The sequence below is a fragment of the Girardinichthys multiradiatus genome, chromosome 8, assembly GCF_021462225.1.
Source record: "Girardinichthys multiradiatus isolate DD_20200921_A chromosome 8, DD_fGirMul_XY1, whole genome shotgun sequence".
NCBI classification, from domain to species: Eukaryota; Metazoa; Chordata; class Actinopteri; order Cyprinodontiformes; family Goodeidae; genus Girardinichthys; species Girardinichthys multiradiatus.
In genome coordinates, this window is record NC_061801.1 from 9,730,729 (window position 1) to 9,755,096 (window position 24,368).

The 24,368-nt window shown below is 40.0% G+C and overlaps 1 protein-coding gene across 1 annotated transcript in view; it reads left to right on the plus strand.

Moving 5' to 3' along the window:
• adamts6 (ADAM metallopeptidase with thrombospondin type 1 motif, 6) overlaps positions 1–24,368 on the plus strand; it is a 91,756-nt gene that overhangs the window by 38,097 nt on the left and 29,291 nt on the right. Inside the window, exons 12-16 of the mRNA XM_047373208.1 lie at positions 1,265–1,372; positions 3,821–3,966; positions 6,032–6,095; positions 16,991–17,093; positions 18,426–18,559. Of these exons, the coding sequence (XP_047229164.1) occupies positions 1,265–1,372; positions 3,821–3,966; positions 6,032–6,095; positions 16,991–17,093; positions 18,426–18,559 (555 nt within the window). The remainder of the gene's footprint in view (positions 1–1,264; positions 1,373–3,820; positions 3,967–6,031; positions 6,096–16,990; positions 17,094–18,425; positions 18,560–24,368) is intronic.

Consider the following 24,368-nt stretch of genomic DNA (forward strand, 5'->3'; position numbering starts at 1 on the left):
CTACGTCACAGGTGGGAAAAATGTTACAGACGTCAAGAGAGAATGACTGGGTCTTTTACAGTAATAATTTAATTACACCGATCCAGTTGCACTGAAATCCACTAACACGGACCGGCATGAAAGTGCTTCCCAAAGCAGGTCAGCAGTGGAAGATGTAACCTGTAAAACAATGCACAACATTTGATAGCTGTATTAGCAAAGTCTTTCCTGAGTCCCCCAACTCTTTTTATTATCAGCTTGTTCTCAGTTATCATAAATCCATCAAGCTCTCATCCCTGTTCCTTATGGTCTGGACCTCTAACCTTCGAGCATGGTTGATGATAGTGAGTGGGGCAGCTTGGTGTCTTATTGTAAGCAGCTGGCAGAAGGGGAGTCCTTGCAACCTGAGAGTGGCAGTGTGCTGCTTGATTTAATCAGAACTCTGCAGGCCCGTAGCATATTTACTGAGCCCTGGGTTCAGGATCTACGTGTGGAATCGTAACTCTCTTTCATGAGCCTACTCTTCTGCCACTCACAACTGTCCTGTAAAAGCCTTTGAAGTTAAGAGATGGGGCAGTCCAGTTTGGTTTAATGGAAAATCTAATGCAAGGTTGTACAGGACTGTCCTTGTAGCATAGATGATCCATTTGGTGCTGCCTTCTATTTCTTCAGTAATCTAAATGGATTCTCCTTGACCTCTAGATGGAGGAGTGATGCCTATTCAGACCACTCAATAATACTGCAGAGATTTGTCAGGCCTGTAACTTGTCTTTATCTTAGACTTGGGAGGCCTGTTGCTCACTCTTGGTTTCCCATAATATGCCAAAATGGGATTTCTTGAACTGATGTCACAATAGTGTCTGGTTCTGAGGTAAATGTGAAAGAACGTTAGTCATGCTGTTGATCCTGCTGAGTGTTCATTTCTCATAAAAACACATTAAGAGTACCAGATGACCCTTGGCTTATTGCTTAAGATGCACTATGATCCAAAGCATATGGGCTCTTGATGTCAGAAGCCTTTCGGCTGTCAAGATGTGGCCTCATCAGCTCCTCTTATTTTCTATATTCATTTAAAATCATGTTTATTTTTAGATGAATTTCTTTGTCATTTGTCTCATTTTTTTTTACTTATCTCACAACTGTCAGACGGCAGAAGGAAAACACCAAGAGGAAAACCACAAAAATCCAATGATAAATCATCATTGCTCTTTTCCCAACGGTCCACCCACCCAAGTCTGCCGATTTGATTTATTCTGACCAACTTGCTTTTTGCCTTCTTTCCTAGGAAGTGTGTAGAGAGCTCTGGTGCTTTAGCAAAAGCAACCGCTGTGTAACTAACAGTATCCCGGCTGCAGAGGGGACTCTCTGCCAAACTGGCAGCATTGAGAAAGGGGTAAGTCAGCAAATGTTTCTTTTGCATTAAAGGATTATTGTAACTAACCCCAAAGAATCTAATAGGCTTAGTTGTTCAGAGGTGTAACAGTGGGGGGTTTACTTCAATCCCCCATACTGCTTCTGTCTGTGTACATGTTCTACCTGAACAATAACCAGGTGTCTCAGGCCACGCTTTAAAGGCACTTGGGAACCATGTTTTATTTTGCAGTTGCTGTTTACCTTGCCATTTCTAGACCCTTTCAAATTATCCATTCATTCCTATATCTTCATGTGTTTATTACTCCTTTGCAATTCAAACCAGCAATATTTCAACCCTGATTCTCCTTAGTAGTCATGAGCCTGGACCACACCATACCATGTCCCTACGTCAGTGAATGAATGACAATGACTGCCATGTGATGGTACAATGGTATTACTAAAGGTCAGTAGTGATTGGGACTACCCTGACAGGAAAGGTCCATACATGGTGGTGGTGGTATCATAGTTTGTGTCGGCTTCACTGGATCTAGAAAAGGAAGCTTGCTTGTTTCTGTTTACTAATTAGTTGAGTTCTGAAGCCAAGTGATTGCAGTAGGCTCATTTTTAAAATCCTCAATCTTTTTTTCTACACTTCATCATTATGCACTCCTTTGTGTTAGTCTATTACACAACATTCATTGTTCTTGTAGTAACGTGATAAAATTTAAACAGTTCAAGGGAAATAGTTACTTTTGCAGGGCACCCTAGAAATATGTATAGTTTCCTTCCTTTAACCTTTCTGGTGATAATTTTGGGATGTGCATATTGATGTGAAAGGACCCTGCCAACACTCACCTCTGCTGCAGTCAGACTCAACCTTCATAAGGGTTCTTTTCACTAAATATGCACTCCTCCTGCCACTGCCATTCACACACACACACACACACACACACACACACACGCGCACACACACACACAAGCCTGGAAAGCTTTAGGTCACCAGGCCTCTGATTCTGCCAACCAGGTTTGGTGGGGGGGGACAGTCTTAACACAGATTATGGCAGCCATTGTCGCCGGATGGTCTGAGTTCTAAAAGGGAAGAATAGCACAGTGTCACGAGCTGTCGTCAGTGATTACTATTAGCTCATTGGAGCCTTTGAGGACCGGATCCCACGTACAGGGTCCTGGACAACACAGGGGGCCCCAGGTTAAACCATGGGGGCTTTACAACAGCTTTCGGAGCAGCTTTAGGAAAGCCGGTGGCACACCCTGTCTGGCCTGGCTGGAGGAATATGATTGTCAGCCATTTCTCATCCAGCGAATGATGAGTAGAGGCCTTTCCAACGGAGTCAATCAGGACCAGAAGCTTTTGTGGTTTTACTGCATCCAAATGGACCCACAGATATACAGTATATTCTAAAGTTATGTGGACTGATCCCTCCGTTCTTTTCCCAACCTTCACTGCCCTCTCTCCTCTCACTCTCCCTCTGCTAATCTTGTTTAGACAGGGCCTCAGGACATGAATGAGTGAGTCAGACAAATAGGACAGTGGCCTAGCGAAGCCCTCACCTTGACCGTTTTAGTTTCAGTGCGACAATAACCTACTGACACAGTTGGAAAGACAAAGGGCAGTTTCTGATCCCCTCCTCCATCACCATTGCTAACCAGCTTAGCTCGAGGTTTCTACGCCTAATGAAAAATAAGTCAGCACTTTTTTGTTTCTCCCCCTGCCTTGGAAACTGAACTGGTGAAGTCCTTTTAAAGAATATTATTTTGTTTATTTTGTTGCTTATATTTTAAGTTATGGAACTACAGTGTCTGCGATGGCAAGTTTCCACTAATCTTGTGTTGCACCATACAGGTCCCGGAAAAGTTTTATTAGCCCTTATAATTGTTCATATTTTCCATGAACTCTGACCAGTTTTTCTACCACTGTTAAAGAATTGCATGCCCACAGCATGATGCTGCCACCACCCTGTTTCACCATGGGGATGATGTGTTCAGGGTGATGTGAGGTCTTAGTTTTGAGACACAGAGGGTATTGCATACAGGCCCGACAGTTCAATCTCTTCTGCATTAAGCTGAAAATTCTGACCCATCCAGGTAGTGGTATCATACTTACTTGGTGATTGTAAGGGACTTTGGTCATATGGTAACTCAGAAATATGAAATTGCGTGTCATCAGCATAGCGGTTTTGTCATTCTTCATAATAGGGCATATAGATGTTAAATAATGGTGGCCCGACCATGGGGCCTTAAAAACCTCACAACTGATTTTTCATCTTTAGAATTTCATGATGGAAAAACAAATATATAGAAGTAGTTACCAGATTTAACAACATGTAATTACTACTTTTAACAATTTCTGAAGCTGACACCTTGACTGTGTTGATATGTCTTGATGCCTCGAATACAACTAAATAATAATTTCAACTTTATAATAATAACAAAAGCTTCTCTTTGCATGTTTTTGCCCCTCAATGACCAGTGGTGTTACCAAGGAGAATGCGTTGCGTTTGGTACTTGGCCTCAGAGCGGAGACGGAGGCTGGGGGCCATGGTCCTTATGGGGAGAGTGCAGCAGGACCTGTGGAGGCGGTGTTTCCTCCTCCATGAGGCACTGTGACAGCCCAGCGTAAGTAGGCAAAAGTAAGCCACAGCAAGCCGAACACACATATCCAGGTCCTGCCTACAAGTGTGTGTTTGTGTGTATTCTGTTTGTGCATGTGTGCTGAATCCATGTGGAGGCAGAGTGACAGGACTTACACTATTTCTGTATTAAATCAGCTTTAAAATATTTTCAGGGAAAAATGTCTTATTTACAGAGAAAAAAAGCTCTGAGAGCTTTGTTATGTATGATGATTTCTTAAAGCAAAATAATAAATGTTAATTTTTCTCCACTCGACTCTTGCAGAATGTAATGAAGCATTTAATTTAATATATGACCTGTCAACATTTGCTTTTATAAAGTATGAGGCAGTGGATTGAAGCATATGATGTATATATTCTTGTTATGGAAAAGTAATTATTAATAGACTCCGGCTTGAGTTTGAAATCGACCTTCCTAAACCTGATTAGTTTCCAGTTGAAAGACAACTAACCCTAGCTCTAATCGCCTTTAGCTGTGAAAAGAAGAAGGCACACAGAGCAAGGAAAACAAAGGGAAATGACTGATAATGTGTTCGTTGTCTCTGCCAGTCTAACACACTGATGTCCCACAATAAGTAAGCAAAAAAATACACCATTTAGAACGAGACGAGACGAATGTTTTGCAATAACATTGAGAAAACCAATAATCTTATTTTCACAAACAGAATAAATGTCTCAAAAATCAAAAACTGTTTTAAAGAATCAGCAAGAAGTGTAGAATAATCAGTGCATTGCTTTACTTGTCAAAATATTAAGGTTTTTCGGCTGAAGTTGTCCCAACATCCCTTAAATGTTTAATGAATCTCAAATGAATTTCTGATCAATGTAGATTTATCCTGTTTGATTTTTCTTGCTTGTTGAGAACTTTTAGCCTACTTCATGTTGTCAGACAGCTTCTATCTAAGTGACTTTCTGATTTGCCTCAGGCAGTAATCAGGACTGGGTGTGTCTAGTGAAATGGAACCGCTGAAAAAATGTGGGTAGTCACGGTTAATTCAGAATTTATCAAGCGAATGAAATACTTTTTCACCGCACTGTGACCATTATGAACAGTTTTTATGCACAGTGATAGTACCTTGACTGGCTACTTATTAGCTGCTAATAACGCCAAAGTTGCCATTTGCTTCGACGCTTTCTATTGGTGTGCTGTTGAGCCTCTTTGACTGCATTTGATTTTTTTTTATTCAAAATCTAAAATCTATAGACTGACCGAACCCGAACTGGATAATTCCGGAAGCTTATAGGGTGGCAAAATATTTTAGCTTTAAAGCCTCTACTCTACAAACCTCACTAACCAGAGCATCCCTGACCTTCATGCAGACATCTGGGATGTTTATCCTTATTCCACTGTCACATTCGTTTGTTTTGAAAGCAAGTTAGTACGTCAGAGATGCCATGGGAAGACAAGAGAATGAGACTGAGAGGTGAATAAGATGGGAGGGGAAGAAAAGAGAGTGGGAAAGGGAAGGCACCAGCTTAATGTGGACCACCTGTGTAAGGTAATCAGTGCAGCTCAGGCATTGGTGCAAAGTCGAGGGAGGACGAATAAACACAGCCAGAGGAGCCTCTCTCACATTCATTACAGGAGCCTCCTTGCAGTGAAGTGGAAATAAACATGAAGGAAAAGGGAGGCTAATGAAGGTGAAAGTAAGAATAAAAGAAGAAAAATAAATCCCTCAAAGACGGACTGGGTGTAGACCCTCTTTTGGGGGGGGGGGGGAATTGTTCTGAGGTTACAGACTGAGCCTCTTGTCCAAATCTAAATGTCGTGTCACACTTAAGAGGTCTTAGCGCATCTTGGGTTTCCTGAATGAAACACTGGCACACAGACTCAGCAGAGCCGCAAATTCACACACAAACATACTTTTGTGTTCTGGCAGAGACTCTGTCACCAAAGTTGTCCTTATGTGCCGTCCAACCGTGCTCTTATGTTACATCCTAAAAATAAATTATCATTGTAATTCATTGTAAGTGGTCGTAATTGGAGATGTTAAATTAACATTTTTTTCCTCTTTAATTCCCCAGTCATTAAAAGCTCCTGTTTCTTTCAGCCCATCTGGAGGAGGCAAGTACTGTCTTGGAGAAAGAAAACGATACAGATCCTGTAACACTGATGTGAGTCCATTTTTATTACTTTACCTCCCTGTATTATTCACAGTTAGATCAAATATAGAGTACATTTTTCTTTTTTATTCATCACATCAAACTCTTCAAAAGGAAGAGAGCAGGTATTCACACTTTTCATCTGAGTGAGCTCTCGGTTTCTACTTCTTCAGTGGAATTTCTTGGACATCTATCATTGTAAGGTCTGAGAGTGGATTGTTTATAACACACGACTATGAGATTGTGACATTTAACAGTAGCTCTGGTCTTAGAAGGACAAGGAACACCATTTTATAAAAGCATAGACCCCATCACACTATAATGGAAAAAGTTGGGAAAAACCAACAGGCGTAATAGATCTGGCTTCCAAACTAAGATGTTGGAGAAAAAGAGTCTTGCTCAGACGGGTAGCCATCCGGACGATGATCACACTGAATGGGATCCAGAATTCCTTTGAGTTAATGGGAAAACCTTGCAAACGAACGACCATGAGAGAAGCACTTTACCAATAATGGTTTTGTGGCATGTTGTGATAATTATTATGATTATAATATTTAATATATGAATTATATATTTAATATATTTTAATAAATAATAATTCTGTATGTTAAGAGTTGTCCTGTGAATACCAGCCCAATAAGGCGGTAGCTTTAGGACATTAGTAAAAGGAGTGAGCCAGGCTCTGATATTACTGAACAGCAAAACACACATGGAATAAATTCACACTATTTAAGAATTTCATTCATTCATTCATTCATTCATCTTCTATACCGCTTATTCCATAGTGGGTCACGGGGGAGCTGGTGCCTATCTCCAGCAGTCTACAGGCGAGAGGCAGGGTACACCCTGGACAGGTCGCCAGTCCATCGCAGGGCAACAGGGGGGTGTTCGGCTGTTTAGCCGGCCTAGCCGAAACTGTACAACAAAGGCAGTTGTGGGTCCTTCAGTGGTGGCGGTGCGGTGGGTTATCTCTCGCTACGTGGACGTGCACGCAGAAAGGCGTGTGCTGCACACCTTTTTGTTCCGTTGTCCTCTGTTAGGCCAGGGAAAACCGCTTCAGTTAGAGACAATGTCCCTTGGGAGCTTCTGTAGCTTCTACAGGCCTCAAAGAAAAGTCAAGCCACACTTGTCTTATTACTCCCTTTATGAATGAATGCTGATAATTTTGAACAGCAGATCGTTACTTGACTTTGAATCCAAGTAGAGGAGTTGTGTCTGCTTGCAGGCTAGGAGACATTTGCGTGCTGTGTCGCTCCATTAACTGGGGTGCACAGCTGGTGTGAGCAAGCAGAAGGGGAAACATGTTTTTGTTCAGCTCTGACTCCTCCTCTTCCTGGGCTGAGCTGGAAGTAGGTTAATGCGATTTATTTTGAAAGTTCCAGAAAAGTTCATAATGTTGTAACTCATAGCTGGGGTCCTAAAAGACAGCAACACTGTTTCCTCATTAAAAGGTAAATTTCCGGCTGCTGGGAGTTTGCCAAAAGATTCTCAAAACAAATTTCTAAATCAGTCAAAGATAACCTGAGTAAATGCAAAATGTAGCTTTTCAATAATGATTCAAAAAGTTTCAAAACCAACCTGACCCTATTTGAAAATAAATGGTTGAGCCAGTCTTGCCATCAAGTGTTTGTGATAATGGATAACATTCTTTTTGGTTTCATACCACTTTTCTTTGCAGAATTGTTTTAATTCGGCAGCGCAGGAGGATTTTCGAGCATTAACGGCCTGTTTAACGTCATGTCACAGCATCTCGAATGGATTTAGGTGAAGATTTTGGGCACTTGTAGGAAAAATCACCACTGTCTAAAGTTTTCTTCATTCGTCGATTATGGCTTTCACTGTGGTTCACCAGGTTCTCAAATACGTAGAAATTGTATTGTAACCCTTTCCAGACTGATAGATGTCAAATAGATGTTCTGCTCATCTGATCTTGAATTTCTTTAGATCAGGGCACAATGTTTTGCTTTTTGAGATCATGTACTTATTGTGAGACAGGTTCTCTTTAAGTGATTTCTAGATTTTACAGGCATGGTAGCAATCAGGCCTGGATGTGGCGATTGAAATTAAACCAAGAGAATGTGGTAAATCACAGTTAAAGCATAATTATATGAGGCGGGCAGTTATCATTTCACAAAGGTCCAGGAAGGTTTGGATAGCTTTATCTATAAGCTTCGTATGAGTTGTTTCATCAAACCTCACTCAAGCTCAAACATTTTCTGGAAACAAAAGTACACGATTCAGTGTTCCCCAGGTATGTCTGTGTTTATTCTCTGTTTTTACAACTTTATAAGTTATGTACCATTAATGACACTTGTTTTGTCAACCAGTGGTAGGGGTCTCAGAGCGAATTTCATAAAAAATAATTTACAAGGGTTTTCTCCAAGCTTTGGAGCTTTGTTTTATACAAATATTTATCATGGCTCCACGTTGAGACCTCTGTTCAACTATTTTGAAGTTGTTTTTTTTCTCTTGGTGAAAATTGAAATAGTTTAAGGCCTACTAGACGTAAAACCACAAATTTTATAAATAACAGCAGCGAGCAAGTGGTGAGTGCTTTTTTTGGAAAACAAACACAAGGTCCAACCACTATTTCATACCACTGAACAACCTCAGTCCAGCGTGTGTGGGAGAGTTCATGATGTTCAATGAAAAATATGAATTTATACCCGCATAGACTGTGGTTTGTGTTGTTACTGTTTCTAAATCAGATCAATTATTTATTAAAAAAACAATCTCTGAGAAATTTACATGTGTATGAAATCCATAATTCTCTTTGAGTCAACAATGAAATGTTGTCAGATGCTCAAGTGGTATTTTTTAAATGTCTTTCTTTGTTGCTGTCTGTGGTAGACCCTGTCCTGTTTTTATTGGCATTTTGCCACAAACTGGAAGTGTTGGATAGGGACTTATCATGATTGGCTTCTGCGTCAGTAAACTTACACACTGATATTTAAAGGTTTTTTTTTATTTGGCTCCAGAGGAGAAAAATCACTGTTTTCCTGCTTTTTGTGCATCACGGGGTTGAAAAGTAAAAGTGGACTGCAGCCATGTATTGTTCATTTCTTGCTTAGTTACAAAAATAAATACATTTTCACAGTGGCACAAATGTTCTGTTTTGTGGCCTTAACATATATTTCTTTACAAGAAATAAAATGTTTAATATCCTTCAACTGCTTTTATTAGCAAATACATGGAATTTACAGTTTGCCAGTGTTTCTTCTGACTGGAAGTAATATTGATGGTTTGGAGTCCGGACTCAGTTCAGAGAGAGAATCTGTGGAAGGAGCCAAAGATTAGGTTGATGGCAAAAAGCTGGCGAGCAATTATAACAAGTGTTTGATTGCATTAATGCCAATGAAGATTTTTCCTTTGGTTACTGAGAACAGAATAAGTGTCTTATTTTTATTAAATTGCAAATAAAACTATCCATTCGTTATCCTGGTGCCTATCTCCAGCGGTTATTGGAAAAGAGGCAGGGTATGCCCTGGACAGGTTCATCACAGGGCAACACAGGGAGACACACAACAACCATGTACACACGCAGAAAGACCCCAGGGCTGGGATTTGAACCCAGGACCTTCTTGCTACAAGTCAACAGTGCTAACAACTGTGACACTGTGCAGATCTAAATAAAAACTTTTAAATTGGTTTAGAATCTTATTGTGATGAAAAATATGAAATATTTTTATTAGAATATTTACAGTGTAAAATTCATTTTCTTAGATTATGTAATTTGCTATGACATGCTTGATATGAACTTCTGGGTGAAATCCTGACTGATGGTGCTCCATTCTTGTCTTATTAGGATAGGATGACCCCGGTTTAGCTGCTGTTTATTCACCCGCTTGTTGGATAATGACCTGAGGGTCCAGTGGGGTTAAGATTTTCATTTAAAAACATCAGAGTAAACCTAAAAAGAGCTTTAAGTGATCTCCAGTCACAACATCCACAACAAAGAGGGTTGTTGTCAGTTCGAGCTAGTTCTGCTCAGGTATATTTACTGATCGGAAAAAGATTGGCCGACCAAGCTAACCTATTTGGGTCAGAAGATTTTCTTGTGGATCTCTGTCACCACACAGATATTGTCACAGTACAATGACAACATCTAATATTTAAGCACATATGGGGTAAGAACATTGTCAAAAACAATGTGTATGTAAAGACGGAAATGTGTGCATATTAGTCAATAGTTGTGCATAAGTAAAATCCAAAAGAGGTATTGTATATTTTCTCTATAAGAATACAAAGTGAAGTGTTACAGTTTCAAGAAATTACAAACACAAAATTGTGGTTTATTGTTTATGAATACAATGTGCTATAACAGTTTGTGAATACGATTTCTTTTCTATGAGAATACAAATTTACATCAGCAACTTGGCATCACGTGATCTCAGGCTGGTTAGTGGAGCACAGAGTTAGTCGATTGGCGTTGCGCATGCACTGTCACGCTCCTCACAGGCCAGTAAACGTAGTGCCGGGATTGGATGACGGAGAAAGGTTATTGTAGATAATTCAATTTAAAAGGAATATTAGGAACAGAGGGGAGATAGGGGGGAAATCAAGAGTATTATAAATAAAGCATTGTTCTTATTTTTATGAAATACAAAACTAAAACATAGAATATAGTGGGTGGAGTTATACATTGATGTACAGTAGGTGGCGGTATGCACCTCTGAATTTGTTGCGTACCGCAAGCAGAAGAAGAAGAAGAAGCAGCAGCACTAGCGCCAAGATGACGGACCAAGAGCATATATTAACGACATTAAGACATATATAAACTTTATAACATTACCTGGCTTTGTACCATAGTTTCTTGTTTCTTGGCCTGTTTTCTTTTAGTTTTGAGAGGAATATTTGGTAATCCTTTTTAATATATGTTTTATCTTATTTGCTTTAAAAATACAAGAACAAACTCACCAAGTAGATATCGAACTTGTAAAACCTGTTCTTGAAAGGGAGCAAAACACTTCCTCATGGTCTGCTCCTACATCTAATATCTAGGTATAAAATACAGTGTTGGTTAAAATTGTTAGTATCTACCTTTTTCAGGAGGAGATGGCTTACTATAGACAATTTTAAACAAATAATACACTGCTTCTTTCCACTTCTTGCCTCGTCCTGCTGGACCAGTCTCGAACACACACAAATGCCATCTCAGATCCAGAATCTGAGCTGGAACCGGTTCTGTAGCAGCTTGCCGCGTGCTGTCTTATCTCTCCTTTTTCTGTTTGTGTTTGTTTCTAATTACCCAGACAAGGAACTGCCTCAGATATAAATCAACCCAAAGCGCAATGCTCACAGATAGGAATTCCAAAGAAACAAGTTTGCTTTTTGACTCCATAAATAAAATGTGACGTTAGTCAACAGTTGCTAAAATGTCAGCAAACAGAGTTAGAAGATAAACCAGTGTCTCAGATATGGGTTACTGTGTGGTACCTCTAGCTCTTTGGGACTTGACCACTAAAGTCTGCAGGTTTTGTCTTACTGATATGAACCATGTGCTTATTTCTTACCCCTGCCAGTTTTGACTGCATAAGCTTTGTCTGTAGTTTAGTGTGGTCTTATTACATTTAATTAGTTTCAAATGCATGAGCAAGTTCCTCTTTTAACCTTTTCTTTTTATAGTTTTAGATAAAAATGTGAAGGAAAACTACATCTCTGTCATTTAAAGCATGCAACAAATACAAGTACAAGAACAGAGAGCAATTAAAAAGTCAATTTCTCTATAATTATGCAGGATATCGCAACAAAACTGTCCTGCCTTTATAAAAGTCCTTTCAGGATTAACACCAACAAAAAAATCCAATCTAAATATCTCGAATGGCCAGAAAAGCTCTTTATGTGGAAGGCTGTGGATGTACTGAAATCCCACCATGTTTTGTCCTTTGAGGGCTGATGACCATTTCAATTCCTGCTGTGCATTTTTGAAATCTGCACTACGCTCTGTAACAAAATATATTTTTTAAATGCATTTGTTCTTTCCATTAGCAATATGCAGGGAACCTTTTCTGTTTTTGCTGGCTTGCCCCATGCTTTAGTTGTATGTTGTCATCATCTATAATTTATTATTATTATGTATTTATTTGTATAGCCCTTTCAAAACTGCCGACTAGGCAATCAAAGTGCTTTACAAAGCACACAAAAAGAAAAAAAAATATTTCATAAAAGGTAAATTAGCAAACAACCAACAACAGAAACAGCAATAAAACAATACAAACGCTGGAATAATGTGCCACCAAACTACTGGATATTAAAAAATAGTGTTTTAAGTTTTGATTTAAAACAGCACAGGTCAGAGATAGAGCGTAGGTCTGGAGGGAGCTGGTTCCACAGTCTAGGACCCCAATGCACATACTTAGTCCTTGGTACATTTAATAAAAATTGGCATGAAGACCTCAGGGATCTACCACGCACACAAAGACACAATAAATCACATAAATTAAGATGGGGCCAAATCATTTAAAACCTTAAAAACAAATGGTAGAAGTTTAAAATGTATTCTAAAATGGACAGGAAGCCAATGCAAACGAAATAAAACAGGAGTGATATGCTTTCTTTTGGTGGTACCCGTAAGAAGCCGGGCATCTGCATTTTGGACTAGTTGCAGACGACTGAGTAACGACTGAATGACACCAACATAAAGGGATCATTACATTGTTTTTATTAACCCCAATTAAAATGAACATACAAAGACCTGGTTTGGGCAGTAACAGCTACAGGATGGCCCAAAACACTGGGTGCCGTCCCTTTTAGCTTATTGGTTAGTTATAGGGATGTCCAGATCAAATCATAGATGTTTTTGTCCCAGACACCAATCAGACTCATTTGAATACAGGCCAATACCAAGCCCCAACTTTACACTAGCTAAAATCGATACAAGTACAGTTGAAATTAACATACACTCTAAAAAAAAGACACAAAATAAAATATTTTCTTCTCTGTCTGACATTAAATCAGACCAAATGTTTCCATTTTTAGGTTGTTAGGGTTACTAAAATGATTTATATTTGCTAAAAGTCAGAATAACAAGAGATAATTTTTTTATAACTTTTTCGAAATCTGAATTTTACATACAAAAAGATATGTATTTTTTCAAGCAATTTAAGACTGCCAAAGTACGACAAAAACCTTTAAAAAGCTTGAAACTTTGCATACAATGAGAGCTTCAAATACATAAAAGCATCACATAAAAAGGAACAAATATAAAAATGCTCTTTTCAAATGAATCTTAATCTTCATTCTTCACTCAGTCATTAATCCTGATTGGACTGATCAATCAATCCAAAAATGTATCAATGAAAATTTACTCAGTGTTTTACCTGTCAAAATAAAAACAGGAAGATAGAGACAAAAAGAGGTAAAAGTGAAAAAGATGAAGAATAAATTAAATAAAATACATTGTAGCACAAAATGTAAAAATATATAAAATGATTTTAGAAAATATATAAAAAACAAACATAAAACATGTAAAACATGTTATCTAGATGGAGACACACCTAATTAACACTGAGTGAATTGCTCAATCTTAGCTTTTAAAAACTCCCAGCTCAATAATGGAACGTAGCTTTGTTGGTAAAGAATTTCACAGCTCAGGAGCAAAAACAGAAACTAACAATCCTCCCATTTTTTACATCTTGTCCTGGGGACACGCAGAGTTGTATGCTTAAATGAGTGCAAAGTATTTCATATCAATCACCTTGCTGGAGCAAGACCTTAGTCCATCCTACAGCGTACCGGAAGCCAGTGGAGAGAAGACAAAATGGGGATTATATGGGCATGTTTATGAGCATTGTAGAGAAGTCGGGCAGTTGCATTTTGTATCACTTGAAGCTTGTGTAGAATGGACTGACTGGTTCCAGTATAGAAGGCATTACAGTAGCCCAGCCTTGACCTAACAGACCTTTTTAAGATCTGCCCAAGATAGAAAGAGCTTCACTTTTGATAAGAGCCTTAACTGAAAAAGCTTGCCCTGAGCACTGAGTTCACCGGTTTGTCAGACTTAAGGGCACTGTCAAATATTACCCCTAGGTTGTCATTTTCGGTATAGATCTGACCCACATATAGAGAACACTCAGAAGAGAAAGTTTTTTGTCAGCAAAGTAATCTGGGATGAGGACTGGAAACACCAACTGTACGGGAAGGAAGAAGAATGAACCAGTGAACAAACGAATGATATGAAGTAAATGATTGCTTAGATCTGAGAAATGGCTTACTAAATCGTTGTAGCTTGAACCACCAGGGGTAGAGAGATTCTGAGTCTTAACTTGCGAAAGAAGATCATTCAGTTGTCTTCTTTGTTGTGATCTTGGTGCCAGCCAAATGGAGCTCAGGTGCCGATGTTTGAGGTGGAGGAAGGGACAGGGTATGCTGATGCCTTGGTCCTGGAGTTGGAGGAAACGGGAAGCCGCCAGCTTGGTCCGTGTCCGAAAGGTACAGACGGTAGTGAGAGAAATCCACAGGAAGATAGATCCTTAACTCCGTAGTTGACAATCCAGATGCTCAGAAAAACTCTGGAACGAAGTCGGAACTCAGCAAGGTAAACAAAGCCTCAGATAAAAACCTGCGTGGGAACAAAATACAAAGTTACTTGAAGTTCAAAAACAAAGCAAAAGATCAGTAGAGGCTGTGCTTGTTACCACTAAGGCAAACACTCTGGCATTGAAGTGCTGGCAGCCTCCCGCTTAAGTACTCCTCCAAGCAATCAGCAGATAGGAGATTAAAAAAAATATTAATATTTTACATTTTGTGCTACAATCTCCTATCTGCTATCTACCTGTCATCCAGCGCACCTGAGAACTCCAGCACCAACTGAAACACTGAATGGTTATGAAGACAAGAGCACCAAACACACACATATACACACACACACATACAGACTCAGACTCTGACATCGGTTCCTCATGGCTGAAGTAAATGGAGGGGAAAAGGAGCCAAAACTAGGGGGATGGCAAACTAGCTTAGGACTGAAGACAATGCATTCTGTTTTTTCTTCATTTAGGTGCAGGAAAGTCTATGATAAGTATTGTCTGATATCAAAAAGTCAACTTTGCCAAAGAGCCAAGAGCATTCCTGTCATTCAGTTTCAGTGGTATTTAAATCTGTACAGCAACAACATAAAAATGAAAAATGACATGGTGTTTGGAGACTAACATCACAAGCACAGCTAAATGATTTGTGCCTCGTGCTGTGAGGATGTTTTGTGGACCTTCAGTAACGCAGACTGTATTATGACAGGACCCAAAACCTGACTGAAACTTGTCAGCAATTTCATGCAATGAGAGATATGCTTGTAGCTGTGATAGGACTCATTTTATAATGACCTTAAACAGAAAAGACAGATGTGAAATTGGGCTGGGAAATTGGGTAGAAAGTGGACAAAATGGACGGGTCGAAATTGGGTTTTTTCAGGAGTGGTCTAACCACAGCATGCTTAAGGGTAGTGGGGACAATGCCCATTATGAAACAACTGTTAAAAAAGAAAACAAGGCAAGGTCCAGTTGTGTCAATCACCTCTTTCATCTTAGTTAGCTATATTAGTAGGGACAATATCGAGAGGTCAGTTAGTAGAATTTAGATTTTGTTCTGTATTTTTCATTTCATTGAGAGAAATAGGATCAAACCTCTCAAAGACATTCTGTACAGGATAATCAGGCAGTACCACAGTTATGGTCTTGGGAATACCTAGTCTGACAGACAAAACCTTGTCTATGAAGAACTCTTGGAATGCATTGCAGGTGTGTTCAGAAACATCACTAAAACAGCAGTGACATTATTTATAACAGAATTAAGGTACCAAGTAAAACTCTGGGGCGATGGCTATTACCAGAGATAATGTTAGATACGTATTGGGACTTGACACATGCATTCTTTCTTTCTTCTATCTATGGTCAGCTTGCAGTGCCGCCTCAGAGCATGGGTGGAGTCATTCAGTAGCCAGATTATTTAATCAGTAAAGAAAAATGTTTTCAGCCCTGATTTAAAGGGGCCAGCAGCTTCTTCACATCTTAGGTTTTCATGGGGTTTGTTCCAGAGCTGGAAACTAAATGGTGCTTCACAATGTTCAGTTTTAGTCCTGGAAACATTTAGCTAGCAGGCCTCTTACCAGAGAGGTTCATACTTGCCAAGCAACCCTGACATTTATTTTGGTTTGCTTGCAAGAGAACACCATCCCAGATGTCAAGTAAGGGGTTGGCTGCATCATGTTGTGGGGGTGTTTTACCCAGAGACTGGTTAACTTCACAAATTGGATGGCATCATGAAGAAAGCCCATGCTTTGACAATGATGATATATTTAGTTTAATTTAGTCTACATAAAACAATCTTGCTGTCATTTTAGAAAGGCCAGTATTAGCAGCAGCTAATACAGTCTTACTACTCAACATTGTACTGAATGGTGGAAAACACCACCTAAAAAGGGGAAGCTGTTTTAGATTAATAAAATAAGGTACTTGGCTGAAAACAGGCTGCTATATGCAGCCGGATAGCTCAGGGGGGCTGTAGCCAATAAAATCATAGACAGTAGACCAACAACAGGTATGGAGAGTTACATATCAACAAGGACTCTTCATTACAGTCATTTAAAAAAGCCTTGATCTGGACCCCAATCTGCTACCTGGATTGAAATGGGACATTGCTCGTTATAGTGGTTCTGCAGAGACTAAAAATACTTCTAAATATTCCTAAATATGATAAATATCATTCACACACATGGGATCTTAATATTTTTGTTTCCTGTGTAGGGAAATCTGACAAGGCTTTTGATAGGTACAGGGAAACATGTTCATAAAATGGCTTAAACAACTCTAACTTAATATGTTTTGGGGATTTAATAAAAAGGTGTATAATGTCTAAGCATCTGTTATTAAAGATAAACAATAACAATTTTATTTTTTGCTTTGTTTTTTCAGGTATGCCCAGCTGGATCTCAAGATTTCAGAGAGAAGCAGTGTGCTGATTTTGATAACATGCCTTTCCGTGGGAAGTATTACAACTGGAAGCCTTACACTGGTGGTGAGTCCAGGACTGCAGTACATTTCTCCATATGATCATTATGAAAGAAGCATTCACAATGTAAAACTAACCCTTAGATAAAAAAATATGGACCATTTCAGTGTTATGAAGACTCTGTGTGCAGGGTTTGGACTTGCTAATAATAAATCCCCACTTATGAAATACTAATTTTGTATAGTGACTGGAACTAGTCCAAATGTGCAAACCATTTTGTTCATGGTTCTGACACATGGTTCTTCAGAATGCCAGACTTTTCTGCACTCTGTCCTTTTTTAACAATACATTTTCTAGGAATTTGAGGCAGCTATTTCTACAGTGGTCAGGGTTTATATATGGAACCTAAAGAAAACCATATGCATGGTGGATGGATGGATGGATGGATGGATGGATGGATGGATGGATGGATGGAGAAAGTGGGAAAGAAATAAACTGTTCTTTTCAAAAACTCACTGGAAGAAGGAAAATACTTCAGTCAGATTAGAGACATTTCCAGAATTTTCCAGACTGCATAGGAACCCTGTTTACTTGAAGTGTTGAGCTGTAAAATCTCTCGTCCTCTCCGTGTCACCAATGACAGCCTGCAGGCATGTCTGGCCTGTGTTCCCTGTTAACACCAACAGAGAGAAAGTTCTGTTTGATGGCTGGAGAATTCTTAAGATTCCTCAAAATCTTCGCAGCTGCTACGACTGGACCAAACTTGGAGAGCTGACAGTGCAGGACACAGACTTGATAGATCTCAGGTCAGGAGTCAACCAGAAGTCAACCAGTGCTTGTATATTTTTTTTCCTGATTTTCTCAGGATGAGGTATATCTGTCGGAGTCTAAATAGTATCAGTCTTGTCCATTTTATTTCTGCTGATCATGGGAAACCCACTGAAAACAGTCAAACAGAGGCAAAAAAGTTTAATGGATGTAAAACTTTCATATCCTTTCAGAGATTAAACAATTTAGGTGGGATCTCATTTGTCAAAAGAGCTGTTTTGTCCCACCTCCTGACCTACATTGTTGCATGTTCTGGGAGCCGTTGTGAAAACACTAGATAACCTGGGTTTTGTGGTAATTATTGTTGGCAGGTCGCACCGTCTCCGTGGATGTCAGTGTTATGGTGACGTCATGTTTGGGGGATTTTGGATCTGAGCACCGCTGATTTTCTTCTGCATGATTAGTTTTGTCAACAAGTGGATATAGACGTCCCAGAGCTGGCTGTAATTCCTGGTCTAGCACATTTGCTGGGCTCCACCTGCTATTGGGTTCTGTGAGGGTTCAGACCTCTGTGTGCAGGCTCAGCTGAATGTAATGATGTGTTCTCTGTGTGTCTGCTGTGTGCTCCAGGTGGTGTGAAGCCCTGCGCGTTGAACTGCTTGGCTGAGGGTTATAACTTCTACACCGAGCGCTCCCCGGCTGTCGTTGATGGCACCCAATGTCAGGCTGACTCTCTGGACATTTGCATCAATGGGGAGTGTAAGGTAAGGCAGCACACTTCAGACACCAGGAATGCTCAGAAAAAAACCCAGTGTAATTTACCTTAACATTTGAAGGAAAACCCATTTAATATAAAACTCATTAAACATAACTTTTTTAATGGTTTACACATATTTACTTGCATTTTATCTTTATTTTTTTAAGTAGCTCAAAAAATTTTATCTTGGGATAAAATATTTTATGGAATTTAGCTTAAAAGGTTTTGAGTAAATTAGGTAATAATTAGGTAATAATCCAAACAGCTCTGATGAAACACTTGAGGTTATTTGTTCATTAAGTAGTGATTTGCAAAAGCATTCACACCCTTTGAACTTTGTCACCGTCACAAAATTCTGCACATTTTATCTGGATTAATGTGACAGCCGACACAAAATAGTGCATAGTTGAGAAATGAAAGGAAAAAGGTTTTGGAATTTCAAAAAGTGTGGCACGTTTCTGTCTTTCGCTCTTCTCAGTCTTTCAGATCTCATGTGCTATTTCTCTACAAGCTTCGCACATCCAGAGATTTTAGTTATTTCTCACTCTTCTTTGCAAAATAGCTTAAGCTCAGTCAGATTGGATGGAGAGTATCTGTAAACAGCTATTTTGAATTCTTGCGACAGATTTGATTTAGGCCTGGACTTTGGTTGGGCCATTTTAACACATAACTATGCTTTGATCATTGTAGCCCTGGCTGTATGTTCAGTGATGATGTCCTTGCTGGAAGGTGAACCTCCACCCTAGTATCAGGTTTTCTGTAGCATCTTGATTTCTTCCTGAATCGTCCTGTATTTAGATCCATTTGTCTTGCCATCAGCTCTGACCAGCTTCCCTGTCCCTGCAGAAGAAAAACAAACCCACAGCATTATGCTGCCACCACCATGTTTGATTAGTAGGGATGGTGTGTAAAGGACGCAGAAAAGTCGGGCATACTGTGAGCAGCACGGACTCACGTGGGGTTGAGTGCACTGATGGTGACAAATTCCTACATTTCCCATACTTTCTGGCATGGCGTCATTGGACAAGGAGGCAGAACTAATTTGCCGTGTAGCTTTGGAAAAACAAAAAGAATAGAAGATGGTTTTAAAGGCTATTAAACCACAATAGGGACGAAGAAGAGGGATATACCTGTCAGTGTGAGGCAGAGAGTGGCCGTGATGCTGCGCATACTGGTAACCGGCTTTCGGAGCAGTAGGTCACGTATGAAACAGTTTGATGCGGAGACTTTTTCCCGCCGAGCAGGTTACTGTCCGACACCGCGAACGCGGTCATAAAAATTGAGCTTTGCGCAGACAAGTTTGGTGGACATCCGCTTATAGTCCACGCGTACGTCCACGGAGTGAAGTACGTTCAACTATGTTTTGCCCTTTAGTTTTCCACCACACATAGCATTTTGCTTGTTGGCCAAAATGCAGTATTTGCATCAGAAGTTTTTGCTGTATGAATAAAACACTAAGACAAAACAGACATATTTAGGTATTAACATAAGAAATTCTATCAATAAAGCTTTTACTAAGAACTTTTTATATAAAATATAAAAGTCCCTCCAGATTATCTCCAGAACCGAAAGGCCAAATAAGTCTGGGAGATAGCTTGGAGAGATAAAAGATAAGATCATCCTAAAGCAGAATGATGTGAATAAAAAATGTGAGATATGAACTGGAACATCACCAGTTAAACAAAGGGAGCCTAATGGGATGGTGTGGCCATGTGGGCACTTCTAGTGTCGCCAGAGTTTAAAGTTTAGAGTGATGGAAGACAGAAGCAACAGGATGAATTCAGAAGGGCAGGTAAATGAACAGAGAAAATCAGATTCACTGAAATCCAACAAAGCTGATTGCAGATGGACACCGGCCTGAAACACGCAGCAGAAACAGCCTAGAAATCTTTGTAGGTGAAGAGTTGGAACATATTTGCAATGGCTGCCTGATCTGAGCTTCGCTGAGTTGCTTTTCACTCAGTTTAGACAAAACTAAAGGCGGAGAGTGTCACAAACAATGACTGAAAACAGCTGCATCAATGGCCTGGTAAAGCAACACAAGGAAGGAAGCCTATTATTTAGGTATATTCATGGGCCCCAGACTTTATGCACTAACAGCCTTTAAATAATTCTGGAAAAAGCCAACATTTACAGTCATGGTCATTTGCCCGATTATGCCCAATTCCCTGGAAAAGAGGAGTAAGTAGAAAAAGGAGAGACTCTTTTCAGTTTGTATGAGTAAGCTCAAATGAAAGCTGAGAGCCTGCACCTAATGCCCACATTCATCACACAACCGCAACATGAGCGTGTTGTGATAGTGCATTATCTTAAGTGCGCTTTTCTGATTGTGAACGTTAGCTGTTTAATTTTGTCAAATAAATGCTCCACTGACATTTTATCTCCCTGTTCACTCAGCTTTCCTCTGCCTCACTGCTGGGTTTTCTTTGACAGCTCCTCATGCTGGATGCTGATTGTATAAACACAACTCCCGAAGCAAAAAAACAAAAACAAACCCTATTCTCCAGTTAGGAACAATCAGATCTTTGAGCTGCTGATTGTGGTCGAATGACGCTGGAATAGCTCTTATCAGGGCTCTGCAGCCTCAATCTGGTTTGTTTCATGGTAAATAAAACACAAAAATTCCAGTTTTTATTGAATAACGATTTTCTTTATATCTGAAAAGGCCGATTTAATAAGAAGGCAAAATACAGTTTTATTGAAAGAAGTTGGCAGTTGGTGCTCGCTTTGTTTTCATGAGCATAAATCATGTTGTGGGGCTTGTGTGTGTGTGTGTGTGTAGAGGAGAAGGTTTTTCTGTGTAATCTTGCAGATGCAGCTGAAATAACTTTTTGGTTCCTTACTTAAAGTATTTGCTTTGACTTCCACTTGACCGTACAATTTGATTCCACCTTGGCACAAAGACGCAGCAGCTCTGCCTATCATAAATAAAAGAGGGGAACCAATACACACACACACACACACACACACACACACACACACACACACAACATGGTGTGTTGTTTAATGGCCAGAAGCTCTCCAGCACACGTTTGTTTCCAGCTTGAATCCTGCATGGCGCTTTGTTTCAGAGGCTCTGATCCATGAGCTTTCTTTTTTAGGTTGACATTAAAAAGGAACACAACAACAACCTTCAATGTTTGTCATTTGTATTTTATGTGATAGACAAACAGGAAGAAGCATATCATGGTTTTACTTTCTTAAAATTTGAAAGGTTGTGGCACACATTTGTATTCAGTTTCCTTTACTGTGATACTCCTGAATTAAGTCCAGTGCAGCCAATTCCCTTAAGCCTAACTGGTAAACAGAGTCCATCTTTTTGTATCTTAAGCTTGCATCCTTGAACACAACATCCTCACTGTGTAACATGGTGGTGACAGCATCATGCAGTGGGATTGCTTTCAGCAGGGACAGGGAAGTGGTCAGAGTTGATGGAAACCTGTTAGAGACGGCATCAGCCTCGAGGCTGTGGCAGAGGTTCATCTTCCACCAGGACAACGATCCAAAACATACCGCCGGATGTATAAAATGCAGTGGTTTAGATCGAAGCATACTGATTTGTAAGATCTGCCCAGTCAAACTCCTGACCTAAATTTAATTTAGAATCTGTGGCAAGGCTTAACTATTAATGTATTCCCCCAAATTGGACTGGTTTTCACCAATTTTTCCCTCAGGAATGGCTAAATATTTCAAACTCTACATGTGCAAAGCTGATATAGGCTTACCCCAGAAGACTTGCAGCTGTAATTGGAATCTAATTCATCAAATGTAACAAAAATGGCGCTACGTTAATGCTGCATTTCAAGATATTTAAGTATAAAAGAAAAATTGTAATGTGCCTTTTGTTTGTGACTACCATGTGGTAGCCATCCCCTCCGCAGCTGCAGTTAAACATGACTAATATACTTTCATTTCTCAATAATAAAATACTTGCATGTCTTTACAAACAAAAGAATTTCAGCAAAACCACAGACACATTTTATTTTTTATTCTTACTGTCTTTAAAGTGAACGTGGCACAAATGAAGATTTTTGCAGCACTAACCTAGCATTGTGCACTTACGTAACCCATATGAAGGCTATGGTCCTGTATGAAACAAATGCATAGTTATTGGCAGAATGGCAGCAGAATTAGATGAGCTCAAAACGTTTCATTCCACAATGAAAATTAAACTGAAAAATGCTGCTTAAACAGGCAAACCAAATCTTAAATTTCCTAGCATCAACACACGTTTGCTATATTTTATTATTTTACAGAAGAAGGCTCACAGAAGGTTTTCCACATGGTGTGCCTGAATCTGGAGGTTGAACAGTAGAGGTCTGCATGTCCATGGGGCTGTGGGAATACTGACTAAACCAAAGGTGGAAGGCATTGTATTATAGTGACTTCCTTCATAAATAAAGACAAATCCTCCCACACTGGACCAGCCAGTCCTGTCTCGGCTTTAGAAGCAGGGCTTGCTGTTGAAGAGAACTCTGTTTATTTGTTCCTGTTAATAATATGATGAGAAGACTGATGCCAGTTCCTAATAACCCTGCTTAGTTTTCCTTTATATGCAGCAGCTGTTAGCTTAGCACAGCACAAACAGTGGAAACAGATGGACATAACTAGCCTGGTTCTGGTTCTGTAGCGCCGACCCAAAGGTAAAAGTCTTAACAGTTTGTATCCAGGATGTGTGGGGTCTACAGAGATGTTACCTGCCCTTTTCTTACAAGTCTTGGATGGAAAGAAAGTCAGCCCTGATGTTCCTCTCTGCAGACCTAATATGTTGACGGACCTGGACCTGTCCTGTTGTGTGGATCAACCAAACCACACAGTGATGAGTGAGCACAAAACAGACTGAATGATGGCAGCGCAGAAGATGACCAGTAGCTCCTGAGGAAGGTTGTACTTCTTGAGTTGCCATAGGAAGTCCAGTCTCTGCTGGGTCTTTATCCAAACAGTGTCTATGTGTGAAGACCACCTCAGGTCTTGAGAAAGGGTGGTTCTTAGGAACTGGAAGTGATCCAGTGATACAGTGTTGTTGACGATGGTGAAGGAGGGAGTGTGGGGGGAGTTCTCTGGAAGTCCACTGTCTTTAGCGGATTTAGCTGCAGGTGGTTCTGAGCGCACCAGTGGAGCAGCTGATCCACCTCCTGTCTGTATGCAGACTCCTCATTGCCCCAGACCAGACTAATAAGTGGTGTTATCTGCAAACTTTAGAAGTATCACAGACAGAGAGAAGGGGAAAAGACGTGCGGCAGAGGTACCGAGGATGGGAACTGAGCTCGGGACAGCCGCGTTGAGGCCTGTAGCCTCTGTATACGGGGTGCCAGCTCTAACCACTGCAGCACGCAACGGCCCCTTTAAAAATGTTTAAGAGAAATCTGGCCCACGTGCAGGCTCACAATGAGCAGCAGACACATTATAGTTTGTTAATTTAATTTACTTAATTTTATTTAACTGACTTACTTTTTGTAGTATCATGTAATGTCTGATAAACTGACAGCTCCTCTAAATGTCACGGACCTCCTGCAGAATACACATACGCGCGAACAACTATATGTATGCTACTTTGACATGTATGCTGAACTGACAGAACACTGGCACTGCATGCTGGGTGAGCTTTTGGTGGAGGATATCTGGGTTGATGGTGTTGAAGGCTGAGCTTAGATCCACAAACATGATCCTGGCATATGTCTCTTGGTGATATAGGTGGTGCTGGATCCAGTGTAGACCCAAGTTGACTGCATCGTCTGCCAACCTGTTTGCCTGGTAAACAAACAGCAGGAGGCCTGTGATGTCCTTCAGATGCTTCAACACCAGTTGCTCAAATG